Source organism: Vulpes lagopus, chromosome 1 (genome assembly GCF_018345385.1).
Source record: "Vulpes lagopus strain Blue_001 chromosome 1, ASM1834538v1, whole genome shotgun sequence".
In the NCBI taxonomy this organism is placed as follows: Eukaryota; Metazoa; Chordata; class Mammalia; order Carnivora; family Canidae; genus Vulpes; species Vulpes lagopus.
In genome coordinates, this window is record NC_054824.1 from 53,668,946 (window position 1) to 53,696,815 (window position 27,870).

General features: G+C 35.2%; 1 protein-coding gene across 15 annotated transcripts in view; it reads left to right on the forward strand.

Annotated features, from left to right (window-relative positions):
* The window catches only part of PKHD1 (PKHD1 ciliary IPT domain containing fibrocystin/polyductin), a 477,526-nt gene that overhangs the window by 321,186 nt on the left and 128,470 nt on the right, over positions 1-27,870 (forward strand). For all 15 annotated transcript variants that reach the window (XR_005990304.1, XR_005990305.1, XR_005990310.1 and 12 more), the window contains 4 exons: positions 6,792-6,905; positions 9,346-9,433; positions 25,545-25,699; positions 27,102-27,257. Coding sequence is in view for 12 of the 15 variants with exons in the window: in XM_041771518.1 (XP_041627452.1) it covers positions 6,792-6,905; positions 9,346-9,433; positions 25,545-25,699; positions 27,102-27,257 (513 nt within the window). In the remaining 3 variants the exon portion in view is untranslated. The remainder of the gene's footprint in view (positions 1-6,791; positions 6,906-9,345; positions 9,434-25,544; positions 25,700-27,101; positions 27,258-27,870) is intronic.

Genomic DNA, 27,870 nt, shown 5'->3' on the forward strand with positions numbered 1-27,870 from the left:
CATTAAGTTAAAAAAATATGTATACTCTTTTGAGTTTAACCATGATTATAAAATAATACAAATGATCACACACTTAATATGTAAATATGACTATAAGTATATATAGATGTCTGCAAAATAGATAATTTATGGATTAGCTAATATAAGTCATCAATCAACTAATCAGTTTCTGTTTACACTGACAGTTCTCTAATTAAACCACTTGTTAGCTTGTAAAATAAAAAAATGACACAAAAGGGATGTTACTTCTAAATATTGTACTTATTTAACTAATAAAGATAAAAGCACAAAAGCTTTGTTCTTTACAGATTCAGGAAACACTGAACTCCATTTCTGGGAATCTCTAAGAAAACTGACAGCCAATGTTTAGCATGTGTCACAAAATGAAATTAAGCACAGAATGTCTTTATTTTCAGATGGATATTAGTTCTCTAACAGATAAACACCACTTTATACTTAAATATATATGTATTTGAAAGCAAAACGTTACCACAAGGAATGATCCTTCTGTTTTGTCAGGCTATCAGTTTCTACTAAATGATAGCATCTTTCCTTTAATATGTTAATATTTTCTAAGTTGGTGTTTTTCCAACTATATTTTGGATTTTTGAATTTCTGTTACAATAACATAAAATTCCTTAGAAATTTATTATTTTTAAATGATTAAGTAGTGGTTTATAAAATAAATAAAATTACTGTTAAATATTATTTATTTTTGCATGGAAAAATGAATTATTTTAAGCAAACAGGTGACTAAATGAATGAATGAGTAATCTGTTTCCTTGTTTAGAAACCTCTCACCAGAGTGTTTAAGATAAATTTACTTGTATTTCCTGCAGTTCCTTAGGCTTGACATTCAAATGAGTAGTCAACTAATGTTTTTATCATTGGAATGTCTAGTTTTTAGCACTTTAGAAACAGTTACTACTTGGGAAGGGCTTGCCTTTTTTCTTAATTTCTAGATTTAAATGTTAATTTTAAAATGTTTCATTTCTCCATTGTTACTACTACTATTTTTTACTATTATTACTACTAAGAGCCAACATTTTAATAAACATTTAAAGCATTTTATGTTACGTGTAGACACTGTGCCATGTATCATTAACGTGTAGTACATCTTTTAACTCTCAATAAATGTATGCTATTATTGTGCCTACTTTATAGTTGCAGAAACCATGGCTTACAGAAGTGAATTAGCAATTTATAAAGTTTTAAGGGTTTTTATACATTTTGTAAGTATGTGAATGGATAAATCATGTATTAACTTTATTTTAATATTCTGTCAATTGTTGGACAAAATTACAGGTCTCATCAATGATAAAAACTTGTCAGCCTGAACAAAATCACTCTCAAAGGGATTGCAAATTATCATTACATTGTGCCTACTACTGACTGTTATGACCAATCATTATTTCATTGTACTGAAAGACCCTCTTTCCTATGTTTTGTTTGTTTGTTTGTTTGTTGTTTGTTTTCACCCAGGTTTGATTCTATTGGAGAGGAATGTTTTAGTGATGGGTGGGTCAAATGGACACTAGGAATTAAAATCTAATTCATAATAAAATCTGCTTCACAATTTAACTGGTTTAGCACTATTTGTCAGTTTGGGTCTGATAGTAAGAACATTCTAGAGGCTCTACTCTGAAGAAAATAACTATAGCAAGACAGAGAAAAATAGTTATGCTCCAGTTAGAAGCTCAATTTCTGAAGTCATCACCATATAACCTACTTCAGAGGACAAAAGAAAATGTGCAAAACTGATTTTGGGGGTAATTCCATAAACGTCTTTCATGTGTGATCACAATATTTCATGGAATTTTAAGGTTTATTTGCTAAGATATACAAATTATTTAGAAATACAATTTGCTGCTTTGGATTCAATGAAAAAGACCTGAAAAGAAGATATGTCTAAAATGTTAGTATATATTAAATATATGTAGTTTTTGTGTATCAATTATATCTCAAGTTGAAAAATATTAATGGTATGGAGGAACAGTAAAACAAATATAATTTTGGCCAGTTTCCATTCTTTTGATCAACAAATACTTATTTGTGAGTGTCCCTGAAATATAATAATCAGTTAATAAAATTTTAGTTATTGTAAAATATGCATATATAGGAAAGTATATGAAATAAAAAATACACAACTAAATTAAACATAAGTCCATTCTAGCAAATATGTAGAAGAATCTCATTATTGTTTAATTTGCATTTCTCTCATTTCTAAACATGATTGAGCAATTTAAACATTTTTATTGTCTATTTGATATCTTGTTTTGTGAAGTAGATGTTCTCTTGCCCTTTTTAAAATAATGAATTATCTGTTTTATATTGATTTACTGAAGTCATTTATATATTGCAGAATATACCTTTTGTTGGTTATATTACTGCAAATGTCTTTGCCCATTCTGTGGCTTGCTTCTTCACTCTCTTAATGGTATCTCTAGATAATTGGAAAATCTTTATTTCAATATAGATCATTTTATAAACCTTTCTCAATATGAATTGTATACTTTTTAAAAAATATATTTTATTTATTTATTCATGAGAGACACATAAAGAGAGGCAGAGACATAGGCATAGGGAGAAGCAGGCTCCCTGCGGGGAACCTGATATGGGACTCAGTTCCAGGACCTTAGGATCATGCCCTAAGCAGATGCTCAACCACTGAGCCACCCAGGTGCCCCTGAATTGTATACTTTGATTGAACTGTGGTCAGCAAGCACATACTATAGATTCTGGTCCTTTTAAATTTGTTAAACTTGCTTTATAGTCACCATATGATCAATATTTGTGACTCTCTTGTGCATGTCAGCAAAATGATATGTATTCTTTGTGGGTTCAGTTTTTCATCTATGACTATTATGTTAGATTTTCCCATCGCATTATTCAAAACTGCTATGTGCTTTCTGCTTTTTGTTTGTTCTGTGAGTTGTTATGTTTCATTTTCCACTGCTATTACTATAGATATACCTATTTTCCTTGTAATTCTGTCAACTTTTGCTTCCTTTACTCTGCAGCTATGATGCTAGGCACATAGATACTTAAGATTATTTCAACATTAGTGAACTGGGTATTTTCTACTCTGGAGTATTTCTCTTTATTTCTCATTGTTTTCTGCAAGCAATAAGATTGGTTAAAATGACCTATTTCACCATCTCTGTGATAATATATAAATGAACTCTATTGGCAGTACATGGCCTTTTCTCTCTATTAGCTCACTGTGAAGAGAAGGAGGCCGTCAGGGAGCAGGCACTTAGGGCATAGTTCGGAAGTACTGAGATAAGCCATGGTATGCTGTGACAGCCCAGAGGGGGCCTCTTAGCCCAATCTTGGCTAACAAGGAAGGATCCCAAAAGAGGTGGCATCAGAGATGGCTTTGGGCTGGTTTAGGGATTTAGGTGACTCAGCTTTTGAGCATGTCAAGGAAACTGGGGAAAAGGGATAGGATCTAAATGGACAAAGTTGTTTTCAATCGTTTGTCTCAAAATCTGCTCAATTGTTTGCTACCATAAATAGATAACACGGCAGTGAAGGACCTGGAGCATTCATCCTTGTCCATATTCCATACTACTTCATTAGGACAAGCTCCCTGGGGGAGAATTACTGCAGCAAGGGGTGTGGGCATTGTTATGCACAAAAGAGGGCTTCTAATTCAAAGTCCGAGAAGGCTGTTAGAAATAAATTACAGTGGAGCTGAGCCTTGAGGGATGATTAGGAGTTAGACAGGACAATGGTGGGGATGCTAAAGCCTGGGACTCTCATGTGCACAGAAGAGAGAGCGTGGAGAGAATGGTAAGTAGTTCAGTGTGTGTTGGCTTAGTTACAAGGTGTGGGGAGTCATGTTAAGAGAGTGGGCTTAAGTGTAAACTAGGTTTATACTTGATTCCATCAAAGAGCTTTAGTTAATAAAATAATATAAGGTTCTTTTCCCTTTTTCTTACCTTTGAAGTTCATGGAATCCATTTGTACCGTATTCCTCAAATCATTATAACAGTTATCTTTTGTATACCAGAACTTATTTTCTTCCATCTCCCCAGGTGATTTTAGCATCTGGAACACATTCTGTTTCCCCTCCATTCCCCGCCATCACACTAAGTAATGGCAACCTCCCTTTACTTCTTTCCTGATCCCCTCAGTCCACATGTCTGAGGATGGTACCTATTATGTCTAAGCCGAGGCTCACTCACTTACGAGCTGTGTAATTCCTGACAAGTTACCCTCACGAGAACCTTAGCAATCATCCACCAGAGGGTTGGAAGAACTCAATGAAATCATGAATGCAAAAACACTTGGCATGTCTGCAGCACAGCAACAACGATTTTCCCTCCGTGATGGGTATAAATTTGTCCAGGTTGAAAAATGCCTTTTGCTACGCTTGAGAGCAGCTTGAAGCAACATGAAAAGGGAAACCCAAAAAGGCACTGCATTATCTTGAGACGTTTCTCTCAGAGGTGGCTACTGCCATTTAAGAATAAACCCAAGCTAGTGAGAGCCTTCACCTTTCTTTTTGCTAGATTTGAGAATAAGAGAGGAGCCTCTTCTTTAGGGCTTCCTATTCACCAGCTTTTACAAATTCAAGAGGCATTGCATTTTAATGTTAAAATAGCATAATTCCCCCCCCCCCCCTTAGGTCATTCTTGTCTTCTTTCTTCCCAGTCCCAATCCTCTATCATTCCTTCCCCCACATCACAAGAAAACACAAGAAAATTCAAACTCTGGTCATTTCAGATACCAAAATATAACAGCAGAGACTAATTTTGCCCAGACTTTCTGTGAATGCTTACATGTGCTGCGTTTGGGGGTTGCATAATTGATTTAATCTCTGATTTTAGAGGAACGCTGAACTCTCTTTGTGGGACTCTGCATACATTTCTCTAGGGCAAAAACTGTCCTACTTTTTTCTCTCTGGTATCTGTTTAGTGCTAGGCCATTCTTCCCCCCAAGAATCTAAACTACCCTCCGTGAAATAAATGAAATCACAGTTGGAAAACGGCTTACTGGACAGACTTAAAACTGCCAGATAAGAGCTACACCACACACATTTTTCTTAACATTCTCCTCCTCCCCTGCTTTCCTTCTTTCTGCTCTAGCACATCTTTGTTTGGGCCGAGAGGATGCATTAGTCACTCAACTGAGGATTGGCCTTGCCTACGTGGAGCAGCAGCAAACTTCAGCAATTCATTGGGAATACACAGGCTGTTGGTGCTAATCCTTGCCCACTGACCTGCAGTGTGGCTCCAGGCAGATTTCCTTCCCTTTTTGAAGCTTCCTTTCAACAGGGCCTCATGGACTAATGGCTGTGAAAGCTAGACTATAAAGATGTAGCAAGCTGCAAACTCACTCACATTGGAACCTTCTGGCTGACCAGGTACATATATGGAATGCCGACCAAGGAGGATGATTTTGTGCCCCCTGAAAGACCACTTAAGCAAAATAAAAGCAATTTTAAGTTTACCAGTTACTTCATACTTCATTTGGCAACTTCAGTTTGGGTTATGTTTTTAGGAATTTTGGAACTAGAAAGTCTCATTTGCTAACAGATGTTCTTTGTCAACTTGTCTGATCCAGAGTATAGTTTGGGGACGACCTTCACACTAGTTGCTTCTCGAGAAACAAAGTCTTTGTAGTACTTTCTGTATCTTATGATGTGTGTTCTGCAGAAAATACCCTTTGTTAGGTTGATGTGAACACTATTCTGGCAAAATTCCCTGAACAATTCTCATGCTGTAAAAGTGACTGAACTCGGGGCACCTGTGTGGCTCAGCAGTTGAATGTCTGCCTTTGGCTCAGGTGGTGATCCCGGGTCCTGGGCTTGAGTTCCTTGTGCCTATGTTTCTGCCTCTCTCACTGTGTCTCTCATGAATAAATAGATATTTTTTTTTAAAGTGACTAAACTCCTCTGTTTGCATCAATAGAATGAAGTCAAAAGTCAAAAGTAATGCTGACCTTTGTAGGCTGAACGGATTGTCTCCTTATGCTGCTAAAAGCATTTAGGCGCAGCAAAGAACCTAGTACTAGTTTAATAAATCACGTGGCATAAATTATTCAAATTCATCAGTGTTAATATCAGACCCTTACTTACTAGTTGGAGAAATTTGGACAAGTCCCTTGACTTCTAAGCCTTGTCATGTCTGGTTTTTAAAACTGAAATAGAGCCATACTTGCTTCTCAGGTTTGCTGTGAGGATTAAATGGAAAAATGCATGTAAATTTTAGCAATTTAGACATCCAGCCTCAGCCAGTGTATCAGCCAGGTTTTGCTATAATAATGTGTAACAAATACCTCCCAGATCTCAATGGCTTACAACCACAAATATTTATGCTAGCATCAGTTCCAGTTTATGCATTCTATTCAAGTGTGCTACTGAGGACTCTTCATTCAGGCACTAGCTGTTATTTAAGGAGTTCTCTTTTCATGATGAGGAGCATAATTGCAAATGATCTGGTAAAAACTGGTGAAGTATTTGAAAGCATCAACTCAGCTTCTACCTAAATTTCATTGGCCAAAACAAATCACACGCCAGGCTAAATTTTAGTAAGTCAGGAAAGTATACCATACCCTAATGGAGAAGGAACAGTGAATATTTGCTAGTCATACAGTCTACCTCTGAGAAGTTTTCTGCATCCCATTTTCCCCCCTTTTCTTATTTCATCTATGTGATCATTGGCTTTTTTCCGTATAGCTTACGTGATAGCATCTACTTTGCATTCCCAAAATTACATCACAATTTCCTTCTCTCTCTTTTAATTTCAAATTAACTTAAATGATATACTTTTCTTTGTAAACAGGTACTCTGGAAAATCCCTTAGAGAAAGAACAAAAGCTTCTGATTCTCCTTAGAGCCTCAGAGGGAATTTTCTGTGACCGTTTGAATGGAATTCATATTGATCCAGGAACAATTGGTAAGAATATAATATAGTTTTTTATTAAAAATGAAATGAAATATGTGTGTTTCTGATGTAGAAGTACCATTCATAGAACATCTACTAAATTCCAGGCACTCTTCTAGATAATTTATATTTATTATTTCACTTACCCGGTCTTTTGTAACAGTGTTCATTTTACCGTTGTCAAAAATAAGACTCAGAGATGATGAACAATATGCAGAAAGCCATATATCTTTTGGTGTCAGAGCTTAGATTTGTATCCAGATTGGTCAGACACCGAAGCCTAAAGAGTCTTATCAACTGTAAATACTATGTGGTTGTTGATATATCTTTCAACTGATAGATCTATAGATTGCTTAGAAACATTTGCTGTTGACAGTTTCTTCATTTGATACTGCCATAGCACCAAATCCTGTTTTAAAACTGACTAGTAAGAGCACAGAAGCTGGGACTGGGTTTGCATGACAGGGATGTGAGAGCCGCCCTAACTCCATTCTTAGGGATAGGTATAAGAGGCTGTTTATTCTAGCATATTCTCACTTTCTTTCTATGGCATTACTAATTTTCTAAAATCTCAGCAACTCAGCAAAATGGAAGCAATCCTATTAGGACAGTATGAAGTTTGATAGCCTAGTTTCATAATGTATGGCCATTGCCAAAAAGTACTATACTTTGGCGGGGCTTTATTGTTTCTGAGGGATTTTTCATACATGCTTTTATTTTTTAAAGAACATGAGATTTTTGCTTTTTTCAAGTTGGCAAACTAAATGGCTGATAAGAACATTCAATTTATTTTTTGTGTGGTGTCCACTGTGTTCTACACAGCACCACATCGGATTAAACTTTGTTTTAAGAGCATACAAGGATGCTTGTCTTAATCTTTGGCTCCAGCCATATGACTAAGCTAATGTTTTTGAGATTCTCTCCAATATTAAATTGAATAAGGAATGATATATTTATTTCATTGGATGTTTAAAATTTTGTGACATCATAAGTAAATGACAGATCTTAATTTAAATATTATAATTTTGAAACAACTAAGAAATGGTTTTATTTTACAGTAAATCTTTGATGATTGGAAATGATCAAGAAATCTACTTGTCTGGCCAATCTAATTTTCTGCACAACTCAAATTTAAGGAAATTACATCTTCGCTAAAATCTTTTGTTGAAAATTTCCCTAAATTCCTTCACATTCCTCCCTTTCCTAGTTTACTTACCCATAGTAAAGAAGCTAGAATTTTTTTAAGATGGTGATGATGATACCACATGAAAAAAATATATATAGTCATATTTGTATGACTATTATTATGAAAGATTATTCCAAGACATGTCCTGAAAGTGAGAATACTTCTTACATTTCCAATAATCCTAATTTTAGTGTTATGACTTTTTTTTCTGAATTAGAGTATGGAAAAAATATAAATAATGACATAAACAGTGGTTAGGTTCTAATTGATTGAGATTTTTGTTGTTGTTGTTCACATTGGATTAAAACCCAAGGCATAGTATTTGTACTTTATAGGTAGTGTTTGGTTCTTTTATTCATATGTTTTCTGCTAAAAATTGTGAAATCTTTAGATTTCAAGATTAGTGATTTACAAAATATGCTATGTACCAATCCAGGAGTATGTGGACAATCTGGGTTAAGGAAGAAAATATTTTGAACTTCTAATTCAAACATATGTGAATATATTCATATATCTGTATTTTTTTCTAAAAATAAATAAATACACATGCGTTAGGGGTGCATGATCATAATTTTGTTATGGCTTGGGTTCATGCTCAAAACATTTGAGACCACTGGAATATGAGGAATTGTGCTACATGTGATTTTAAATGGCAATAAAACATGTAAGAGGAAAGACCTGAAGGAATAAAACTGGACTGCATCAAGCATGTCCCTGGTACGCCTTTAATTTATGAGTCTGAAATAAATTATATTTTGAAACAAAGGAGCTAGAGATCTATCCTTTGATATCTATAATACAAAAATATATGAAGTCCAACCACTGAAAACAAAGCTAATAGCACCAAATCTGTTTCCTCAGGGGATAAAATTACCCTTGCCTTTTGGAAAATGAAGCCTATAACATAAAATATCAAAACCAGTTAACTTTGAACAGAATTGCAAATGATTTGGAGTCACTTAATGGTAGAACTTAACTAGTTAGCCGTTTAGAGTGGTCCATTTCCCAACTTTCAGATTACTAGATGTGGTGTAGCATTTGTTTCTCTATAGCTTTTGAGAGAATGAAAGTGAGTTCCATAGCCATGTGAGATATATACGATTTTCTGAATATAGAGAACTTAAATATTCTTTGATACGGTGGACATCTTCATATATAGTTTTCATATCACATATCTTGCACAATAAGCTCTCTAGAGGGTTTTCCTTGGGTGGCCTTAATTCCTCTGAAAGTTTCTTATTCAACTGTTGGTCCTTTTCATTTCAGGGGTATATGGGAAAGTCCAGCTTCATGGTGCTTGTCCTAAAAAATCTTGGACCCGTCTTGCAGCTGACATCGCCTCGGGCAATGAGAGGTAAGAAATGAGAGTAAATTAGGGAGGTATTTGCTTGTTTGTTTTACTGATGTCTCAGGTTCTATTATAACAAAAAAATTAATTAAATATTAGATTAAGACTCAAAACTCAAGGATGAACAAATGGTAAAATAAAGGACTGGACGGGATTTAAAAAAACCTCTGTAACAGATAATATAAGAACAAAACTGAAACCAAAAACAGAGGAGTCTATAGTTTATTTAAGGAGTAAAGTTTACGTAATACATTTTTACTCCTATCAATAAATCTTTAAAAATATGAATTCTATGAGATAACAGATGAAATGTAAAGTGACATCCTAATAGTCTGAGTTGAGATGATGGCTGGCTAAGAGATAGAAATAAAATAAAAATGAGATAAAGTATGAGAATCTTATAGAATTTAAAATGCAATAACAGAATTTTAAAATGCATTGGAGGTAGGAAAGAATGAAATTGCCCCTGCCTCAAAGTGAATAAGCACCATTAAGAGTGAACTGATGGGATCTACCTGCATGTGGAAGAGAAGAAGATCAGGAGATAAAAATCATAGAAGAGATGGTATTAGAAATAGAGAACAGAAAATGCAAAATACATATAGGTAATTGCTCTTTTTAAATAAGTGCCCACAGTAATTACAACAGAAAGTATAATGAAATTCTACCTAAAATACACATAGCAAACCTGAGAGTACTTACATATAATTTGAAGAGATGAACATCAAAAATAATGATTGCTACATAGCCTCACAGTACAAGAAAATGTGGTGAGCAAAATAAAAGAAAAACAGAAAGGAACATAAAGCTCGTTAACCTTAGAATTCTCTACACCATTAAATATAGGAAAATAGTGGTGTGAAATATATACACATTTAGGGAAAAAATATATACATGTTTACAGATTTCTAATCAAAGAATTGGACACCCTGCTAAGATTACTGTTTGCATGTGAAAACAATACAAAACAAAACAAATGTATATCTTTTGCTTTGTAAGAACTGAAAAAAAATGTAAAAAAAAAAAAGTATTTTAATAAAAAGATTAAACTGACTTAAAATGCATGAATAAAAATAAAATTCAGGAATCTGTAAAGGTACATAAAGTGTCTATTTTAAAGGTAAGCATTGGAATAAGTTAAATATAATACCATAAATATGGCTGTTAAAATAAGACAAAGTCTAGTTATTCTCATAAAAGAAACTACATAAAATTTGAAAGGTTAATGTATTAGTCAGGATTCTGTTGTGTGTTGTATATATGTAAAATATATAATATATATGGTAGTATATATAAAGAGATGTATTTTAAGAAATTGGCTTACATTCTTATGAGGACTGGTAGGTTGAAAATTTGTAGGGCAGGTTGGTAGGCTGCAAAGTCTTGAACCTTGTCTGGAGGCAGAATTTCTTCTTTTTCAGGGAAACTTTAATTTTGCTTTTAAGGCCTTCCAGCTGAATGTGAGGCCACCCACATCATTGAGGGTTACTTAAGGTCAATTCATTGTAGATGTTAACCACATTTACAGAACACCTTCGAACAAGCACCTACATTAGTGTACAGATTAGATAGAATTACTGGGTACTACAGCAGAGCCGACTTGACACATAAACTAACCATCACAGGTCGTAATTCTCAGATAAAATGCTGGGTTTACAACCTGGGACTATGGCCATAGGAATTTGACAATGGGACGTGAGTGCCATATGAAGTAAATATGAGTCAATTTGTTTTAGCAGAATTTAAAACAGGATATATACCTTCCAAATCACCAGAGAGAAAAAATAATGAAAGAAACTACACACACACAAAAAAGTAAAAGACAAGAAAATTAAATAGTAAGAGAATTAAAGCAAACAAACAAACAAAAAGCATAGAAAGACAACAGAAGTTTAGAAAGTAAGGCTAAATTTTCCAGTTATAAAAAGAAAATACGATTGTTAAAAATGACCCCACAGGGCAGCCTGGGTGCTGTGATCCTGGAGACCCGGGTCGAGTCCCATGTTAGCCTCCTTGCATGGAGCCTGCTTCTCCCTCTGCCTGTGTCTCTGCCTCTCTCTCTCTCTCTGTGTCTTTCATGAGTAAATAAATAAAATCTTAAAAAAAAAAAGCTGGGTAATAAATCAACATGTAATCACAACTTTTTTTAATAGAGAAAAATGAAAGCAATATAGAAAAAAATTAATTAAATATCAGATAGAATGAGTCATTGAAATAAAAACAAAGGACTCAATTATAAGAAAAGAAAAATTAAGTGAAAAAAATAAAAACATTTTATATTAATAAAAATTTAATCTCCAGAGAGACCTTATTAGTCAGGAAAGTTTTATACCAGATAACATAATATAGAAATATATAAAGTAAATCTCAAAAAATAATGAATTGACAAAAATGAAAATAATACTGAAAGTTTCTTTCAATTTTTTCTTTTCTCTCTCTCTCTCTTTTTTTTTTTTTGAAAGAGAGAGAGAGAGAGAGAGAGAAAACCATGAGTGGGAGAAGGGGAAGAGGTAGAGGGAGAAGGAGAGAGTATCCTAAGGAAGCTCCACATTCAGTGCAGAGACATGGGGCTCTATCCCAGGACCCCAATATCATGATCTGAGCAAAAATCAAGAGTTGAATGCTCAACCAGTTGAGCCACCCAGGCACCCCCCTTTCCATTTTAACCTTTAATTTAGATTAAAAATCATAAAGAAAACATGACAAAGTCTGAATAATATAATAAAGGAAATTTGATTTATAAATACAAAGAATATAAATATAACTTATCCCAGAATATATATATAGTTAAAGCCTTAACAAATTTTAGTAAACAGAAATGATGTAGAATATGATCACAATAAAAAATGTAATCTTGACCAACAATATTAATCTCTTGCAAGATTAAAGAGCAGAAAAGAAAAAATAAACCTTTTCCTAAATAATTTTTGTATCAAAGAGGAGATTCTCCCTCAGTAGAATGCTAGCAAAATAGCAATAATGACAGTATTGGATGAGACATAGCCAATATGTCATCACATTAAATGCTTTTATTGCTTAAAAATAAAATACAAAAATAAACAAAGATGTCAATGTGAGAAACAAGAAACAAAATAACCAATGAGTCTAATGAAATTAATTTGTGTAACATATAAGGCAGAGATTAGTGAATTAGGAAGTAGGAAAGTAGTAGAATTGAAATTTTTTTTAGAGATAGTGGTTTAATCTTTAATAACTTTAATTATACAAAGAAAATGCTATATAAATTCAGAAATGAAAATTCAAATATAACAGACCAAAGAGACTAGAATTATAATATAAAAATGTATATATCTACAGAGTGTAATTGTGAAATTTAAAAAACTAAATTATATGTGGGAATATAGTTTATTATAATTGGCTAAAGGAGCATATAACTGAGAGAACCAACAATAGCAAAAGACATGCCATTATCAAAAATTTGTTCCCAAGAATAAATTTGGCTCAAATAAATTGATAGTATATTCTTTCAATCATTCAAATATCAGACACTTTTTATGTTGTATAATCTGTTCCATAGCATAAGAAAATATGTGAAGTTTTTCAATTCATTTTAGGAAGCAAGCATAAAATATTTTTAAAATTATTTATTATTTTTATTTATTTATTTTCATAAAATAATTTTTAAAGCAGTTACTAGAGATAATTCAAATAAAGAATACTAGGGTAACACCTAAGGATAAATTAAATGCAAAAATTCTAAATAAAACAGCAACAAATGAAATCCAGTATGTTATTAGGAAAAAAATCATGGTTGGGCATGATTTATTCAACTAAAGAAGGATGGTTTAAAATTAAATAATTTCTTAATAGGGGATCCCTGGGTGGCGCAGTGGTTTGGCGCCTGCCTTTGGCCCAGGGCGCGATCTTGGAGACCCGGGATCGAATCCCACATCGGGCTCCCGGTGCATGGAGCCTGCTTCTCCCTCTGCCTCTCTCTCTCTCTCTCTGTGACTATCATAAATAAATAAATTAAAAAAAATAATAATTTCTTAATATAATTTATCTAAGCAATACATATAAAGACTTAGAACATGATTAATTTGGTATAAAACAGAAACACATTTAATAAAATTCAGCTTGCATTCTTAGAATAAACAATAAATTAAGACTACTAAAATATTCCTTTATTTAATTTTTTAAAGGATATTCCTTTAAATCAATGTTTCTTTTTTTTTTTAAATCTCATTTTTATTTATTTATCATGAGAGACACAGAGAGAGAGGCAGAGACACAGGCAGAGGGAGAAGCAGGCTCCACGCAGGGAGCTCGATTTGGGACTCAATCCCGGGACCCCAGAATCAAGCCTGGGCTGAAGGCAGGTGCTAAACTGCTGAGCCACCCGGGATCCCTAAATCAATGTTTCTTAATAGAGCGGTTTAGCCATTAGTTGAGGATCGCTGCTTTAAATAAAAATACAAAATAAATAATTAAACATCCCTCTCAAACAAGCAACTTTCTATTTTATGGAAAACCTGACGTTAAAAATTATTGTGTATTACAACAGTCATTAAATATTATTATTAAAGTTTAAGCCAATGCATTGAGTCAAGAAAAAAAATGCATCAGTTACTACTATTAAAAGGAATCCAAATTGTCAGATTTTTGTAAATTATATATATTTTTTCCTTGAACCCTAGAGAATCATCTGAAAAACTACCATTGCATTCAGTAAGTGCACAAATTAATAGTTTTTAAATATTTCAATGTAAAATCCTATTTAAATATCAATTTAAAATATCTAAAAATAAACTTAAGGAAAATTACAGGAACAACAGAAACAAGACTACAAAACACTAGTAGAAGGCATAAAAGGAGACTAGAATAAATGGTGATGCATATCATCAATGCAAAGGCTCAAAATTTTAAATATATGAAATATTTTTAAAAGATTTTATTTGTTCATTTGAGAGAGAGCAAGAAAGCACAAGCAGGGAAGCAAACTCCCCACTGAGCAGGGAGCCCGACTTGGGGTTTAATCCAAGGACCCTGAGATCACAACCTGAGCCAAAGACAGATACTTAACTGACTGAGCTGCCCAAGAGGCCTAAAGATATTAAATCTAATGAAGCTTTAACAACGAGTCAAATATATGCATTTGAAATCTGGTTCACTATTTCTAAGTCTTTTGGAACAATAAACACTTGAAGATAGCCAACATTACCAGTAACTTCTTGAAAAATATATACCTGTGTATATCTTGGGGCACATGGGTGGTGCAGTTGGTACCTGACTTTTGTTTTCGGCTCAGATCATGGTCCTAAGGTCCTGGAATTATGCGCTGCTTTGGCTTCATGCTCAGTGTGGACTCTCCCAAATAAACAAATAAATTATATATATATTATATATATATATATATATATATATATATATATATCCCAAATAAACAAATCCCAAATAATATATATATCTCCCAAATAACAAATAAATTATATACATATATATATGTATGTATGTATATATATATATATATAATCACAGCTTTAATCTGAATAATTATCTTATTGCTATTGGCACCAAAACAGAAAAGAATGCCTAGCAATAGACTCAGGTATGTATTATTACTTAGAATTTGAATAACTTAGCATTTCAATTTAGTTGCAGACTTGTGCTGGAGTAATTGGTAAACACTTTGGAAAACTATAAAATTAGATTCTCAAATTATGCTTCACTCTGAAAAAGTTATAGCTAGATTTAAAAAAAAGTAAAAAAAAAAACCAAAACCATAAAATTATTTGAAGAACACTTAAGTAAATATTATATAATATTAAATTAGGAAAGACCTCTCATTATAAGAAATGAAACTATAGCAGCAAGAAGTCATAGATTTGACAACATAAAAAAGTCAATATTTAAAAAAATCAGTATTTTTGCATGCCAATTACATAATGCAAAGGCAGATAATAAACTGGAAATATTTGCAATTTATAATAGTACAGATGGAGGGCTAATATTTTTATATGTAAAGAATGCTTAGGAATAAAAAAAAGATGAACATGCTAGAAGAATAATCATTAAAGAGTTTGAATACATGAGCCACAAGAGAAGACATACATATGATTAATAAACATATGAAAAAATGTTCTTCTCTACTAGAATTGAAACAAATGTTAATTAAAACAAAATTGAGCACTATTTAAAAATATTTAATTATCAAAGGGGAAGATGATTGAATTCCATGTTGACAAAGGGGAAGAGATATGAGCATTCAAGATAATATTACGTATTAGCCTAGTTTTGTAAATAAAGTAAAATAACATTTATGTATGCATATATGTGGATAGAGGATGTCTGGAAGGACATACACCACAGCAAGGATCCCTGTAGGAGAGATGATAGCTGGCTACTGCTTTGGTGTGATTTTTCTCTCTGTACAGAATTTCTTCATAGAGTAGTTATTGCCTTTGCACATTGTTATTGTTTTTTAATACAATTTTTGTATACTCTTACCCTACATCAAACACTGAGTTATGGGGCCTGGAAATACAATAATAAGTAAAAATTGATATGGTCTCTGTACCTAGACATTAATGAAATAAATATAAAGTAAATGTAAAATTACTTATGTGACAAATGCAATGAAGGAGGGCTTTATAGGAATCTGAAAACTTGAATATGAGATCTTGAGGCAGTAATGGAGGTTAGAGAAGGCTTCCCTGCAGAGTGATTTCAGAGGTGAGAACTAAAAAATGAGTGGGCTTTAATTAGGCAAAGTGGGATGGGGTATGTATGGAAAGAGCACTCCAGCAAGAGCAAACAGCATTCAATCATTCAACAAATATCTGATGGGTACTTACTGTGTGCTAGTGTGGCTGTAAGCACTGGAGATGTAGAAGTTGATTTGAAGAGATCACTGTCCTCTGAGACTTTATATCTTCATGGAGAAAGGGACAATAAAGAAGCTAATACAGAAATATAAACAACATACTTGCATATTATAAAATGTGCTAGTAAGGAAATAAACAGGATGGTATGATTGAAAACAGTTGGGTAGTGTACAGGGTACCCTTTTAGACTGAAGGGAAGACCTCTTTGGGGAAGAAAAATTTGAGCTGAGCTCTCAATGGTAGGAGGCATCCTGCTGTCTAATGAGAATGGACTCGAGAGCTCACTGAAGGAGGGACATCTAGCATTGTCTCTGAAGTGGCCTTTGGGGAGTGGGAGACAGAGAGCAGGTTACTATAGTTGGACCAGAATAAGCAAAGGGGAGAATGGTTATTATATAGTAGATGCCACATCACATGGTACCTAGTTTAGGTGTGAGAGTTCAGAGGGAAAATCACTGAGGGGTTTACAGAGGGCAATCGATAGACTCTGACTTGTGTTTTGAAAACCACTCTGGCTGCTATATAGATGATGAGCGGTGGAGAAAAAAGCAGAAGCTGGGCTATGAGTTAAAAGGCCAGTTGAGACCAAGTATCATGGTGGGTAGAATTATAGAGGAGGCAATGGTGATGGAGAGAAGAGATGGCACTGTCTGGACATGCCAATGGACTGAATGTTGATATAAGGGAAGTGCTTCAGATTTTTTTATTGAGCAATCTGGTGGGAGGTAGAAACATGCACTGAGATGGGAAGACTGGAAGAGGAGCAGATTTGTCAGGGTGGAAGATGGGACATGCTAAGTTGGAGACACCAAGTGGAGATGTCAAGAAGGCAATTAGATTTGTATTTTAGGGCTAAGGTAAAAAATGATGGGGAGTCATCCAGGAAGTAGATGATGCCACTGATCAAGAAGATAGGAAGAGGAGAAAATTAGAGTCTGTAAATGAAACTGGGCCAGTCTAATTCTTCAGAAGTTGATAGAGTCAGCAAAGATGATGGAGAAGCAGAGGTCCAACAGGTGATTCTGTGGTGGGAGGAAGAATGGGCAACATGAGTGACTTGGAGGAAGGCCAAGTTGGTTGACCTGGAGAGCAGGGATCGAGCACAGTAGGGTTCCCAGGAGTAGTTAGGGGTCAAGGCATATTCACTGGCAATATCAAGAATTTAATTTTTTACCCTCCAGGAGCATTGTGTAATTGTTTTAAGTTCCTAAGAGGATAGTATAGATGGGAGGTAAAGCTTGTAATCACATTCCTATATCTAAAAAAAAAAAAAAAATCATTCTAGGTACAATGCAGACAACAGGAGTCAAAAATGTATGTAGGGACACCACTTAGCAGGTCCAAGCAAAAAATAATATAACCTGTAGTCAAGAGCTGATGTGTCGATGGAGAGAAGTGGGCAGATTTAGATACAGGAGATAAAAATCTATAAGATATACTGGATATGATGGACTCTCTTGGTTTCTGGATTGCAGAGGTGTATGTGGTGCCATTCACTAAAAGAGGACTAAATTGGAAGAAAAAGATTATGAGTTCAGATTTGGTCATGTTGACTTTGAAGTGCCTGATACCCAAAAAGATTTGTGAAGTAGGCGTTTCAAGGAGGGATAAATACGAAACTAATGATGAGGTTAGCAAGTTGGAATCTGGCAAGAGCTGTATGAATGGATTTTTCTTTAAAGGATGTGTTAAGAACCTCATTCAGTCAGAGCTATAAGCTCCTTCAAAGGAAATTCAATTTTATGAATGAAAACTATCTATAGTAATTCGCTACCATTTATTGAGTTCTTATCATGTTCATTTACTCATGTGAGGCATTACCAAGCATTTTACATATATTGATCTCATTGAAATGTTTCAGTGCTATGTTAGGTATTATTATCTGCATTTACACATACAACAACTATATAGAAAAGTTGAGTAAAATTTCTAAATTTATAAAGCTAGGAGTTCCTGGGGTTGACCATTTTTTTATCATGATTTGTCTGATTTTATTGTTTGTGTTCTGGTGTTCTATATAATACAAATATTAAAAGCAAAATTTCTTGTATGAGTGTCCTGATAAGGAGTTTTTAATGAATTTATATGAATGGTATGTAATTACCGTAGTGCATCCACTTAATGGAGAGCCTTCCTTTTTTTAACCTTCTAAAAAATGTGAAATAATTGAAGCCTCATGAGAAGTTGCAAAAATAGTACAAGATTCTCATGTATCCTTCACCCAGCATTCCCTGATGATATATTTCATAACCTGAACATGATGAAATCTAGCAAATTGATATTAGTATAGTATTAACTGAAATACAGACCTTATTCAAGCCATTTCTTTAAACATTGATCTATGGTTTTCCTTATGTTAAAAGTCAATTTAATAAGTCTTTCTAATGCATTGTTATAGGAGCAGATTTTACTCAGTCTTCCTTATGGATTTTTTACCAACAGAATTACATGTCTGAATTTACTTGTGTATAATTGATTCATTTTATGAAGAACACCGAAGTGAAATCTTCAGAGGAAAAATTTCATGTTGTTTATAACTTAAACTACCACTGATAAAAGTAAGCTTAGCAAGATATTTGAAACAATATTATTTTCGTTTGTTACACGTTATAATTTAAATTTATTGCTAAGTTACTCTTTACTGTCACTTGCTCCAGTTGACTTTGAGGAAGACTGATGAACAACATGTTGGATTTTTTGGACTTTAGCTAAGTCAAGAGAAGCTATACTGAGATTTGTACTTAGATTTAAAGACATTGGTTTTTACTCATTATAAGCATTAAGTAGATGTTTTACTGTGAGTCATTTAAGGGTGACCACATGTTCTTTGTAATTAAATGGTTACTCAATCAATCCTATGCAAAGCTTTTAGTTTTTATCCTGGTCATTACAAGATTTTAAACGGCAGGGACCCGGTTCAATTCATGTTTTAATATGGTTCCGGCTGTGTGCAGAGTTGACTGTTGGTGAGGACAAGGGTGGGAGCAGAGAGACTGTTAGGCCAGTGTTCTAACATTATAGCCATTTAAGTGACACATGCTGGTGGCTTAGATTACGGTAGTAGTGAAGATGGAGATGACAGAGTGGTGAAATACCTGTGGCAGACAGGGGAAACGTGGAATGCTGATAGATTGGGTAAAAGAAAAAATGAAAAATCAGAGATTACCATAGAATCTTTGACCTGAGCAACTGGGTGAGGAATGCTCTGATTTACTGAGAAGAGTTGAGGCACCTGGGTGGCTCAGTGGTTGAACGTCTGCCTTTGGCTCAAGTCATGATCCCAGAGTCCTGGGATCAAATCCTGCATCAGGCTCCCCACAGGGACCCTGCTTCTCCCTCTGCCTATGTCTCTGCCTCTCCATGTCTTTTATGAATAAATAAATAAAATACTTTTAAAAATAAGAAAAGAAGAGAAAACTGGGGGAAGAGTAGGTTTATGGGGAACCTTCCTCAAAAGATCTCATATTTTTCTTATTCCTTTTCTCATTTAGTTTTTTTAAATAATAAATTTATTTTTTATTGGTGTTCAACTTGCCAACATACAGAATAACAGCCAGTGCTCATCCCGTCAAGTGCCCCCCTCAGTGCCCGCCACCCAGTCACCCCCACCCCCCGCCCTCCTCCCCTTCTACCACCCCTAGTTCGTTTCCCAGAGTTAGGAGTCTTCCATGTTCTGTCTCCCTTTCTGATATTTCCTACCCATTTCTTCTCCCTTCCCCTCTATTCCCTTTCACTATTATTTATATTCCCCAAATGAATGAGACCATATCATGTTTGTCCTTCTCTGATTGACTTATTTCACTCAGCATAATACTCCCCAGTTCCATCCACGTTGAAGCAAATGGTAGGTATTTGTCGCTTCTAATTGCTGAGTAATATTCCATTGTATACATAAACCACATCTTCTCTATCCATTCATCTTTCGATGGACACCGAGGCTCCTTCCACAGTTTGGCTCTTGTGGACATTGCTGCTATAAACATTGGGGTGCAGGTGTCCCGGCGTTTCATTGCATCTGTATCTTTGGGGTAAATCCCCAGCAGTGCAATTGCTGGGTCATAGGGCAGATCTCATTTAGTTTTTAAAGAAAGATAGTGTTATAGAGCCTTATCCAGTCTCTTGGTCCTATTATTTTTCTGGGTTTCTTCTGTGACATACTTTTCTTCTGTGATGTACTCACTCTGTTATTTATAAGAAAATAAATCTGAACTAAACAACACATTGTCACCTCAACTTTGCCCCAGGACCATGGCCTTCCACTTTGACCTCATCACTGACTTCATCTAATTTGCTATCTCCTGTATCAAATTAGTGATTATATTGTTGGAATGTACTTTGTTTGGATACTTCTTGTTCTTCTTTCGAGTACATTCCCACTTCAAACATGACTGTTCATATAGTTATTTTTACTAGACTTCCTAAATGCTTGATAAATAAAATAAGGGTGTACACAGTGCTCTGGAATCTCTTCTTGCTTTACACTCTCCGTTTGTCCTGAGAATCCACCACATCTTCTACAGGCTTTTAATCTCCCCTCTAGCATACACTGACTTTCTTACCATCTGGATTATAAAATGTGGTTTTCTGATTAATGATTTTAATAAAAGTATGCTTCCTGGTTGACTGATACTAAACTACTCAAGGTGTCTGTGTCTTGTTCCTCCAAGTGGCTTCTACAGGAGCAGGAAAATACTGTTTTTTATTGATTGTGTATATTACTTAGCATCTAGTACACAGCAAAACACAAAGAAAACTTCTAGTAAATGCCTGCTACCTTGCATAGATATGTCTTTTCTGGAAATCAGAACTTATTGAGCCTCTTGATTCAGAGGTAGATCATCTAAGAAATGAGAATCTTACATTTATTTTTAAAAGTCACTGTAATTTATCTTGCTTACTACTCAAACTTTATTGCTACACTATGACAATTTAGTTCAAGTAATATTAGAATAAAGAGTTGGTGACCTTATTCATTTATTGGCAGGAGTTCAGGATCATGTGTGTAGAAGATCATGTATGTAGAAGATGGTTCTCTGGTCCAGTGAGCTAGTGGGGTCCTGGTCTCAGATTGGCTCTTGCCTCCATGCTGGGAATAGGCACAAGAGGTAGGAACATAAGGTGGAAATAGTGTGGTACCATGAACACAAGCTGGAACTTTGAGGGAAGACAGACTGCAATAATTCTTTTTTTTTTTTTTTTTAAGATTTTGTTTATTTATTCATGAGAGACATAGAGAGGGGCAGAGACACAGACAGAGGGAGAAGCAGGCTCCCTGCCGGGGGCCTGATATAGGACTCAATCCCAGGACCCTGGAATCACTACCTGAGCCAAAGCCAGATGCTCTACCACTGAACCACCCAGGTATCCCCAGACTATAATAATTCTAACTGCATGATTAGCTAAATGTGTAATTTTGAGTAAAATTTCTGACCCTCAAGTTCTTATTCTATGATACAGGAAGAAAATGCTAATAGAGTAGCTAGAAGGATTAAGCGAATTAATATATGTAAAGTGCTTAGCCCAGTTTCTGGCACAAAGTGAGCCTCAAGACATGCCAGTTATTGTGGTAATAGTAAAAATAAGTAAAAGCAGCCTTTCTCAATCCATTTGGGAGATTGTGGCAGACCTTCTCCCAACCTCTCCTTGTTTCTCTATTTTGACTTCATTTGCATCTATGGAAGAAAAGTTTTCTACATTCTGTAGGGTATAAGTGAACCCAGATCTGTCAGGCTTTTCCTAGCTTTACCACAAGAGAGTACATTTTTTCTCTCTCCTTAATTTCAATTCTGAAGTTCAGGCAACCATCACTGATGGCACTGTATTATATCATTGAAATCTGATGAGAGTAGAACAAGGGTTCCCACACACAAAAAATAAATGTGTGAGGTGTTGTGTGTGTCAACTTGATGAGAAAGTCTTTTCATAGTGTGTGCATCTATCAAACTGGCACATCGTGCACTTTAAATATCTTATATTTTGTCAATTAATATACCTCAATAAAGCTGATACAATGAAGTCCAAGGGAAGGATTTTCAAAAAAGCAGGTTGGATCCCTTGCACACCCTTTTGCAGAGGGTTTGTGAGGCTATATTCAGCAATGCTCACTAAGACACAGAATTAGGATGGTGGTTAAGGAGACCAGTTATCAGAAAAGATATGGTGAGGGGCACATGGTGGCTCAGTTGGTTTAAGTGTCTGCCTTTGGCTCAGGTCATAATCCCAGGGTCCTGGGATCCAGCCCCATGGCAGGCTCAGTGGGGAGTCTGCTTCTCCTTCTCCCTCTGTGTGTGCTATCTCCCCCACTCAAATAAATAAAATCTTAAAAAAAAGAAAAAAGATGTGGTGGATTTTGTGGGGAAAAAAGGAGAAAGGAGGCCAGGTAGACAAATAGTTGACATTTATGATAGCTTTTCTGACTATTATCATCAGTGTCGGCATCGCTACGGCTATTTTCTTTCTTCAATGCTTCTCATTGTCCCATGCAGACTGACAATCCACAGTATCTTTTGATGTCACTGAAGAAAATGAAAGAAGAAATTTTAACTGAAGTTTAAAAACAAACCTTCAGTGTTAGTAGAGTTCAGAAATCTATAGCTATCCCTATTCCTGGGAAGAAAATATCTTGGCATCCGGACACTCTGAGTCTGTGGTCAAATGCAGCCATCATTATGAAGACCTCCCCAACGTTTAGTTAACAAATCCATTTAAGTGGTAGGTGTTTATATATAGATGCCGTATGCCTGGTTGTAAAAACTTTTTAAATCAAATTGGAAAGCATACATTTTTTTTTGCTTTTTTGTAATTATGTTCTTTTGACCAAAAGTATTATATTTTCTCAAAACTAGATAGAATGTTAGTGCCAAAATAAAGAAAACTGTGCTGACATCTTGTTTATATATTTTTAAAGGTTTTCTTTCAGGAGACTTATTCAGAGTTTCCTCTCTCTTTTCATATGGTTTTCATTTAGGTCCAGTTATGTTGCAAACAGCTCTTTTAATTTTTTTGTTTATTTATTGTTTTAGGTGTGTTTTGCTCAGAACAAAAAGGTCTATCCTCTCCCCTGTAGCTGTAGGACTCTTATTAGTATTAATCAGACAGCTGGGCTTCAAGCAGCCCTGAAGGAAGGATTTCTCAAAATGGTTGAAGGGTGATTAAATAATGGAAGACTGTAAGAGGAAAGTGTAGATGTTGGAACTGAAGAAAAACTGATACTTGACCGCCAGAACCATCTAAGTTCTGGACAACGGGGATCACAATATTCTTTGAAGTTACCACTGTTGCTGTGTGGACACAGAAGTGGAAGGGACCATACTCCTTTGCCATATGTATACAGTCTTTGTGACATATGGGTTCCCAAGGCTCCAAGAGTAGGCGGGGGAGATGAATTTTCAAGAACCTGCAAGGTTTCAGAAGCCTTAATGGAAAAGGTCAGCTTCAGTTCATTTATATTTTTTAATATGAAACTTGGACTAATAATTTCATTAGTTCTTTTTTCTTTTTGTCAAGAACATTGCTATGTGCTATGCAGTTTATATAGCTCAGAGCATACTTTTTATTGAGAGAGAGCACAAGAGTAGGGGAGTAGCGGAGGGAGAGGGAGAGGGACAAGCAGACTCCATGCTGAGCACAGAACCCAAAACAAGACTGGATTCCAGCACTGTGAGATCACGACCTGAGCCAAGGTCAGACGCCTAACCGACGGAGCCACCCAGGCACCCCAGTATTGCTTTTTATTACATTTAGTGGTGGAAGGACTACAAGTCAGACAGGTGAAGCAAAGTGATTTAGTGGAAAGAACCTGAACTTAGTCAGGAATCTTGCTTTGTCCTAATCCAACCTCTGACTCCATTCAATGACCTAATTTTGAGCTTTGCTATTTCATCTCTCGGGCTTTAGTTACTTTGCCTTTAAAAACTGGCAGTTGCTTTAATATTCTGTATCTAGGATGTCACTCCAAATCAGAAACACAGGTAAGACTAAATTCTTTCATTAAAATTACCACATTTGACAGTAGCCTTTTTTTTTTTTTTGTGACTCACTCCATCTGTCTATAAGGCTCAGTTGTACAGACTAGAATTAGTTATAATTTTTGATTCATAGCAGAGTCATACCATTGACCTACAAATGATCCCCTATTAATTTATTGGGGTTTTTTTTTTTGGTGTTAATACTACATTGTGTATCTCTCCCACCCCTTTGTAGTAAACTCTTTAGGGATATCTACTAGCCAAAATCTAAGTTGTCATTTTTAAAAATGCAAATGACATATATTTTATTTACCATTATGCCTCTAGCACCTACTATAGTGTCTGGTGCATACCAGTTGTTCAATCAATAAATGTTTCATGATTGAATAGCCTTCACATGGACCTCTTGCCTGGGTGAATATTTATGGGTAGAGGAGAATCTCTTATCAAAGCTTGCTAAAATGTGGACATTAACGAAAGAGGCAGGTTAAAATAAACTTATGCCACTGATGTTGGTAATGACTGTGAATGAAGAATAAAGCAGACATATTCACTAGGAAAAGCTAGGCAACAGTGAAAGACTGAAGAGAAGTTTTATTAAATGTGAGTTTAAAAAATGAAAATGAACAAAGCTATCATTGTTTCATATTGTAGTGAAAGCACAGTGTTTGGAACATAGCACACTCAAGAAATGTATACTGTTAGTTCCTGCAGTAACATGGGGATGTCAGGGGGGAAGCCTTTAATATTGGCACTTTTCAGATGAAGATAGGAAACTCAGAAAAGTGACCTCTTAAGGTCACATAGCTAGTAAGTGGTACCTCTAGGATCTACATTATATCTGCCTGACCATGAAGGTATAAGCCTTAATACATAATGATAAATTGTCCATAAATGGCACAATAGTTCTTCAGAAAATTCAAGAAACGATTTCTTGTGAAACATCTTTATTATTCAAACTGTTTCCAAACCAAGGAGGAATATGTCTGTTAAGAAACCATGTGTAGTCAGCATATAATAAACCCTGGAACTTTTACTATTTCTTGTTTTTTTTTTGTCTTGACCTTCATGGCTACAGAATATCTTTGCTATCTTTGTAATATATACACATAAGCCAGATCATGGACTCCATGAGCATTAAACTTTTCACAAAAGCCATTTTTTCTCTGTCTTGACTTGTTATTACTAAGTCAATCTCCCTGGTGGGAATTGGTGGTTGCAGTGGATTTCCTTTTCTCTTTGGAGTTAGTAGGTGATCCGTGTTGCACTGCCAGTATACTTGATCCCATTTTTATGCTGTTACAGAATTATAGTAGAGGACACAGTGGACTGGCGACCGCATGACAAAATTGTCCTTAGCTCTTCTTCTTATGAGCCTCATGAAGCAGAGATCCTCACTGTCAAAGAAGTCCAGGCTCACCATGTTAAGATCTATGAACGGCTCAAATACCGGCACATTGGTAAGGCTTTGTTTTACTGGGTAAGGGAAGTGAATGGACCAGGAAGAATGTGTTCAGCAACCTGCCTGCGGATCTTATGTCCAATGGCCATTCAGAGGGGATGGGTAATACCTTTCTGCTTTCTAGACTCATCCTAGAAGGCTTTACCTCTATTCCTTCTTTTTTTTTTTTTTTTTTTTTGCCTAACTTTTAAAGAATATTTAGATGTGAAGGAATTTGTTGTTGTTGTTTATTTGCTTTTTACATATCATGGCAAGTTTAGAAGTAAGCAAAAAGGTTAAGCATCTGGTTCAAGGTAACTGGGCATTTTCATGGCTAAGCCAGAATAAACCTCAGGGGGACTGAATTTCTAGTTTATTTCTTGTCACACTGAATCACACAATCACTTAAAATTTGGCAGTTATTATAAATAGTGGCTTCTTTTTCCACACTCAGGAATATGTCCTTCCTGACACTTTATGTACTGACGACTACTACTATTAAAAAAAAAAAAAGATAAAAAGCCAAATACCTTTTTTCTCAACAAAGGTATATTTTTATAGGCTATCCACAGTTAAAATATATTGACATAAATTATAAATACCCAGGAGTTTCCTGGCTCAGTCCAATAAATACATTTAATCCAAGAACTCTCATAAGTAATAAAACACAGAAATAGAGGAATTAGGGAATATCTTTTTGTCTTTGATATGGGAGAGGAAAATACATGTATGTAACAAGATTCTGTCTAAAACTATTTCTAAATCATACTTCCAAGGATAATTTCTTTTTAAAAAAAGTGGAAGAGAAAGGAGAAATCTTTGGCAGTCATTGCCAGTAAGATGTAAGGTGCAGTGTAAATGGAGGGCAGTGGGACACACCAGCAGGGTGCTCCTTTCCTGCCCCTGAGGAGGCTCCTTCAGATAGCACTACAGTTAAGACCTATCAGGAGGGGACAGCGCTGCTGCTCTTCGTCCCTTTACTCCTATACATTGCTGTTTTAGCTCTGTCACCACCTCAGTTGGTCTGGGATTCTTCATGCTCATGAAAGAGGTCCACGGACAATGCACAGCCAAACACTCAAGTCTTACACCTATGAATTTAAGGAAGGAGGTTGGGGACTCCACTAATTGGACAGGTGTGCCCTGCCTTCCTTGTCCCAGTACCCGCAGTTATTAAGGAGAAATGAATTCTCGCTTGAACACTCTCACTCTGATCCCAAAGAGAGATATGTGAACGAGCTTTTCATTTCTCAGCTGACATTTGTGGAGAATGCCTGAGGAAAAGCAACCTTAATGTTGGTAGGACTTCTGAGGGGAAAGGAGTGTTTTCATTTGTCAGGTTCTCTGGGTCCCCAGCTGGCAATTTCCGAAATAGGTTTTTTAAAGTTTTTTTTTTTCTTGCCCAATTCCTATTGCCCCAGGAAGCGTCCATGTCACGGAGGATGGCCGATGCATTCGTTTGGCTGCAGAGGTTGGACTTCTGACCCGAAATATACAAATCCAGCCTGATATATCATGCAGGGCGAGACTACTTGTGGGGTCCTTCCGAAAATCCAGCAGTAAAGAAGAATATTCAGGTAAATGGAATCTTAAGTTACTAAGCCTTACCAATTGGAGCCTATTCTTCTGGGACAGTCAGGAATTCCAACTGTGAGAATTTTCATTTCTAAAACAAAATGTTCAAATTAGATGGCTCCTTTGTGCTCTGAGAAGCTATGAATTTTCAGTTCTAATCTGTGCTTAATTATCAGTGTGATGTTAAAATAATATACTAGCGATCAGCACATATGCACATTTTTACCTCAAAGAAAACATTTTCAGCAGATGTGAAATTTCCTCTGCTTTGAAATTATAGATGATTTAATGACCACTTGAATTTTATCTCTTTCCTGATTTTCTATTACTCTTTCCCAGTAGCATGCTATATCTGATGGCAGGCCTCAGCTCATGCTATAAATTAATAGCGTAAATTTAAATAAAAATGATTTCCATATTCTAGACTGCTTTAAGGATCAGTTCAATCTTTCTCATTTCTTTCAAGCTTTAACTCTCTTGGAATGCTGCAACCTTATTTGATTAGGACCTTATTCTTAAGCTTGTGTTCCTTAGATATTATTCCATAATTATTTCCTGGTCAAATAAATTTCAGGAAAGGATATCACTGTAGCTCCATCTTAGAAAGTTACTGAA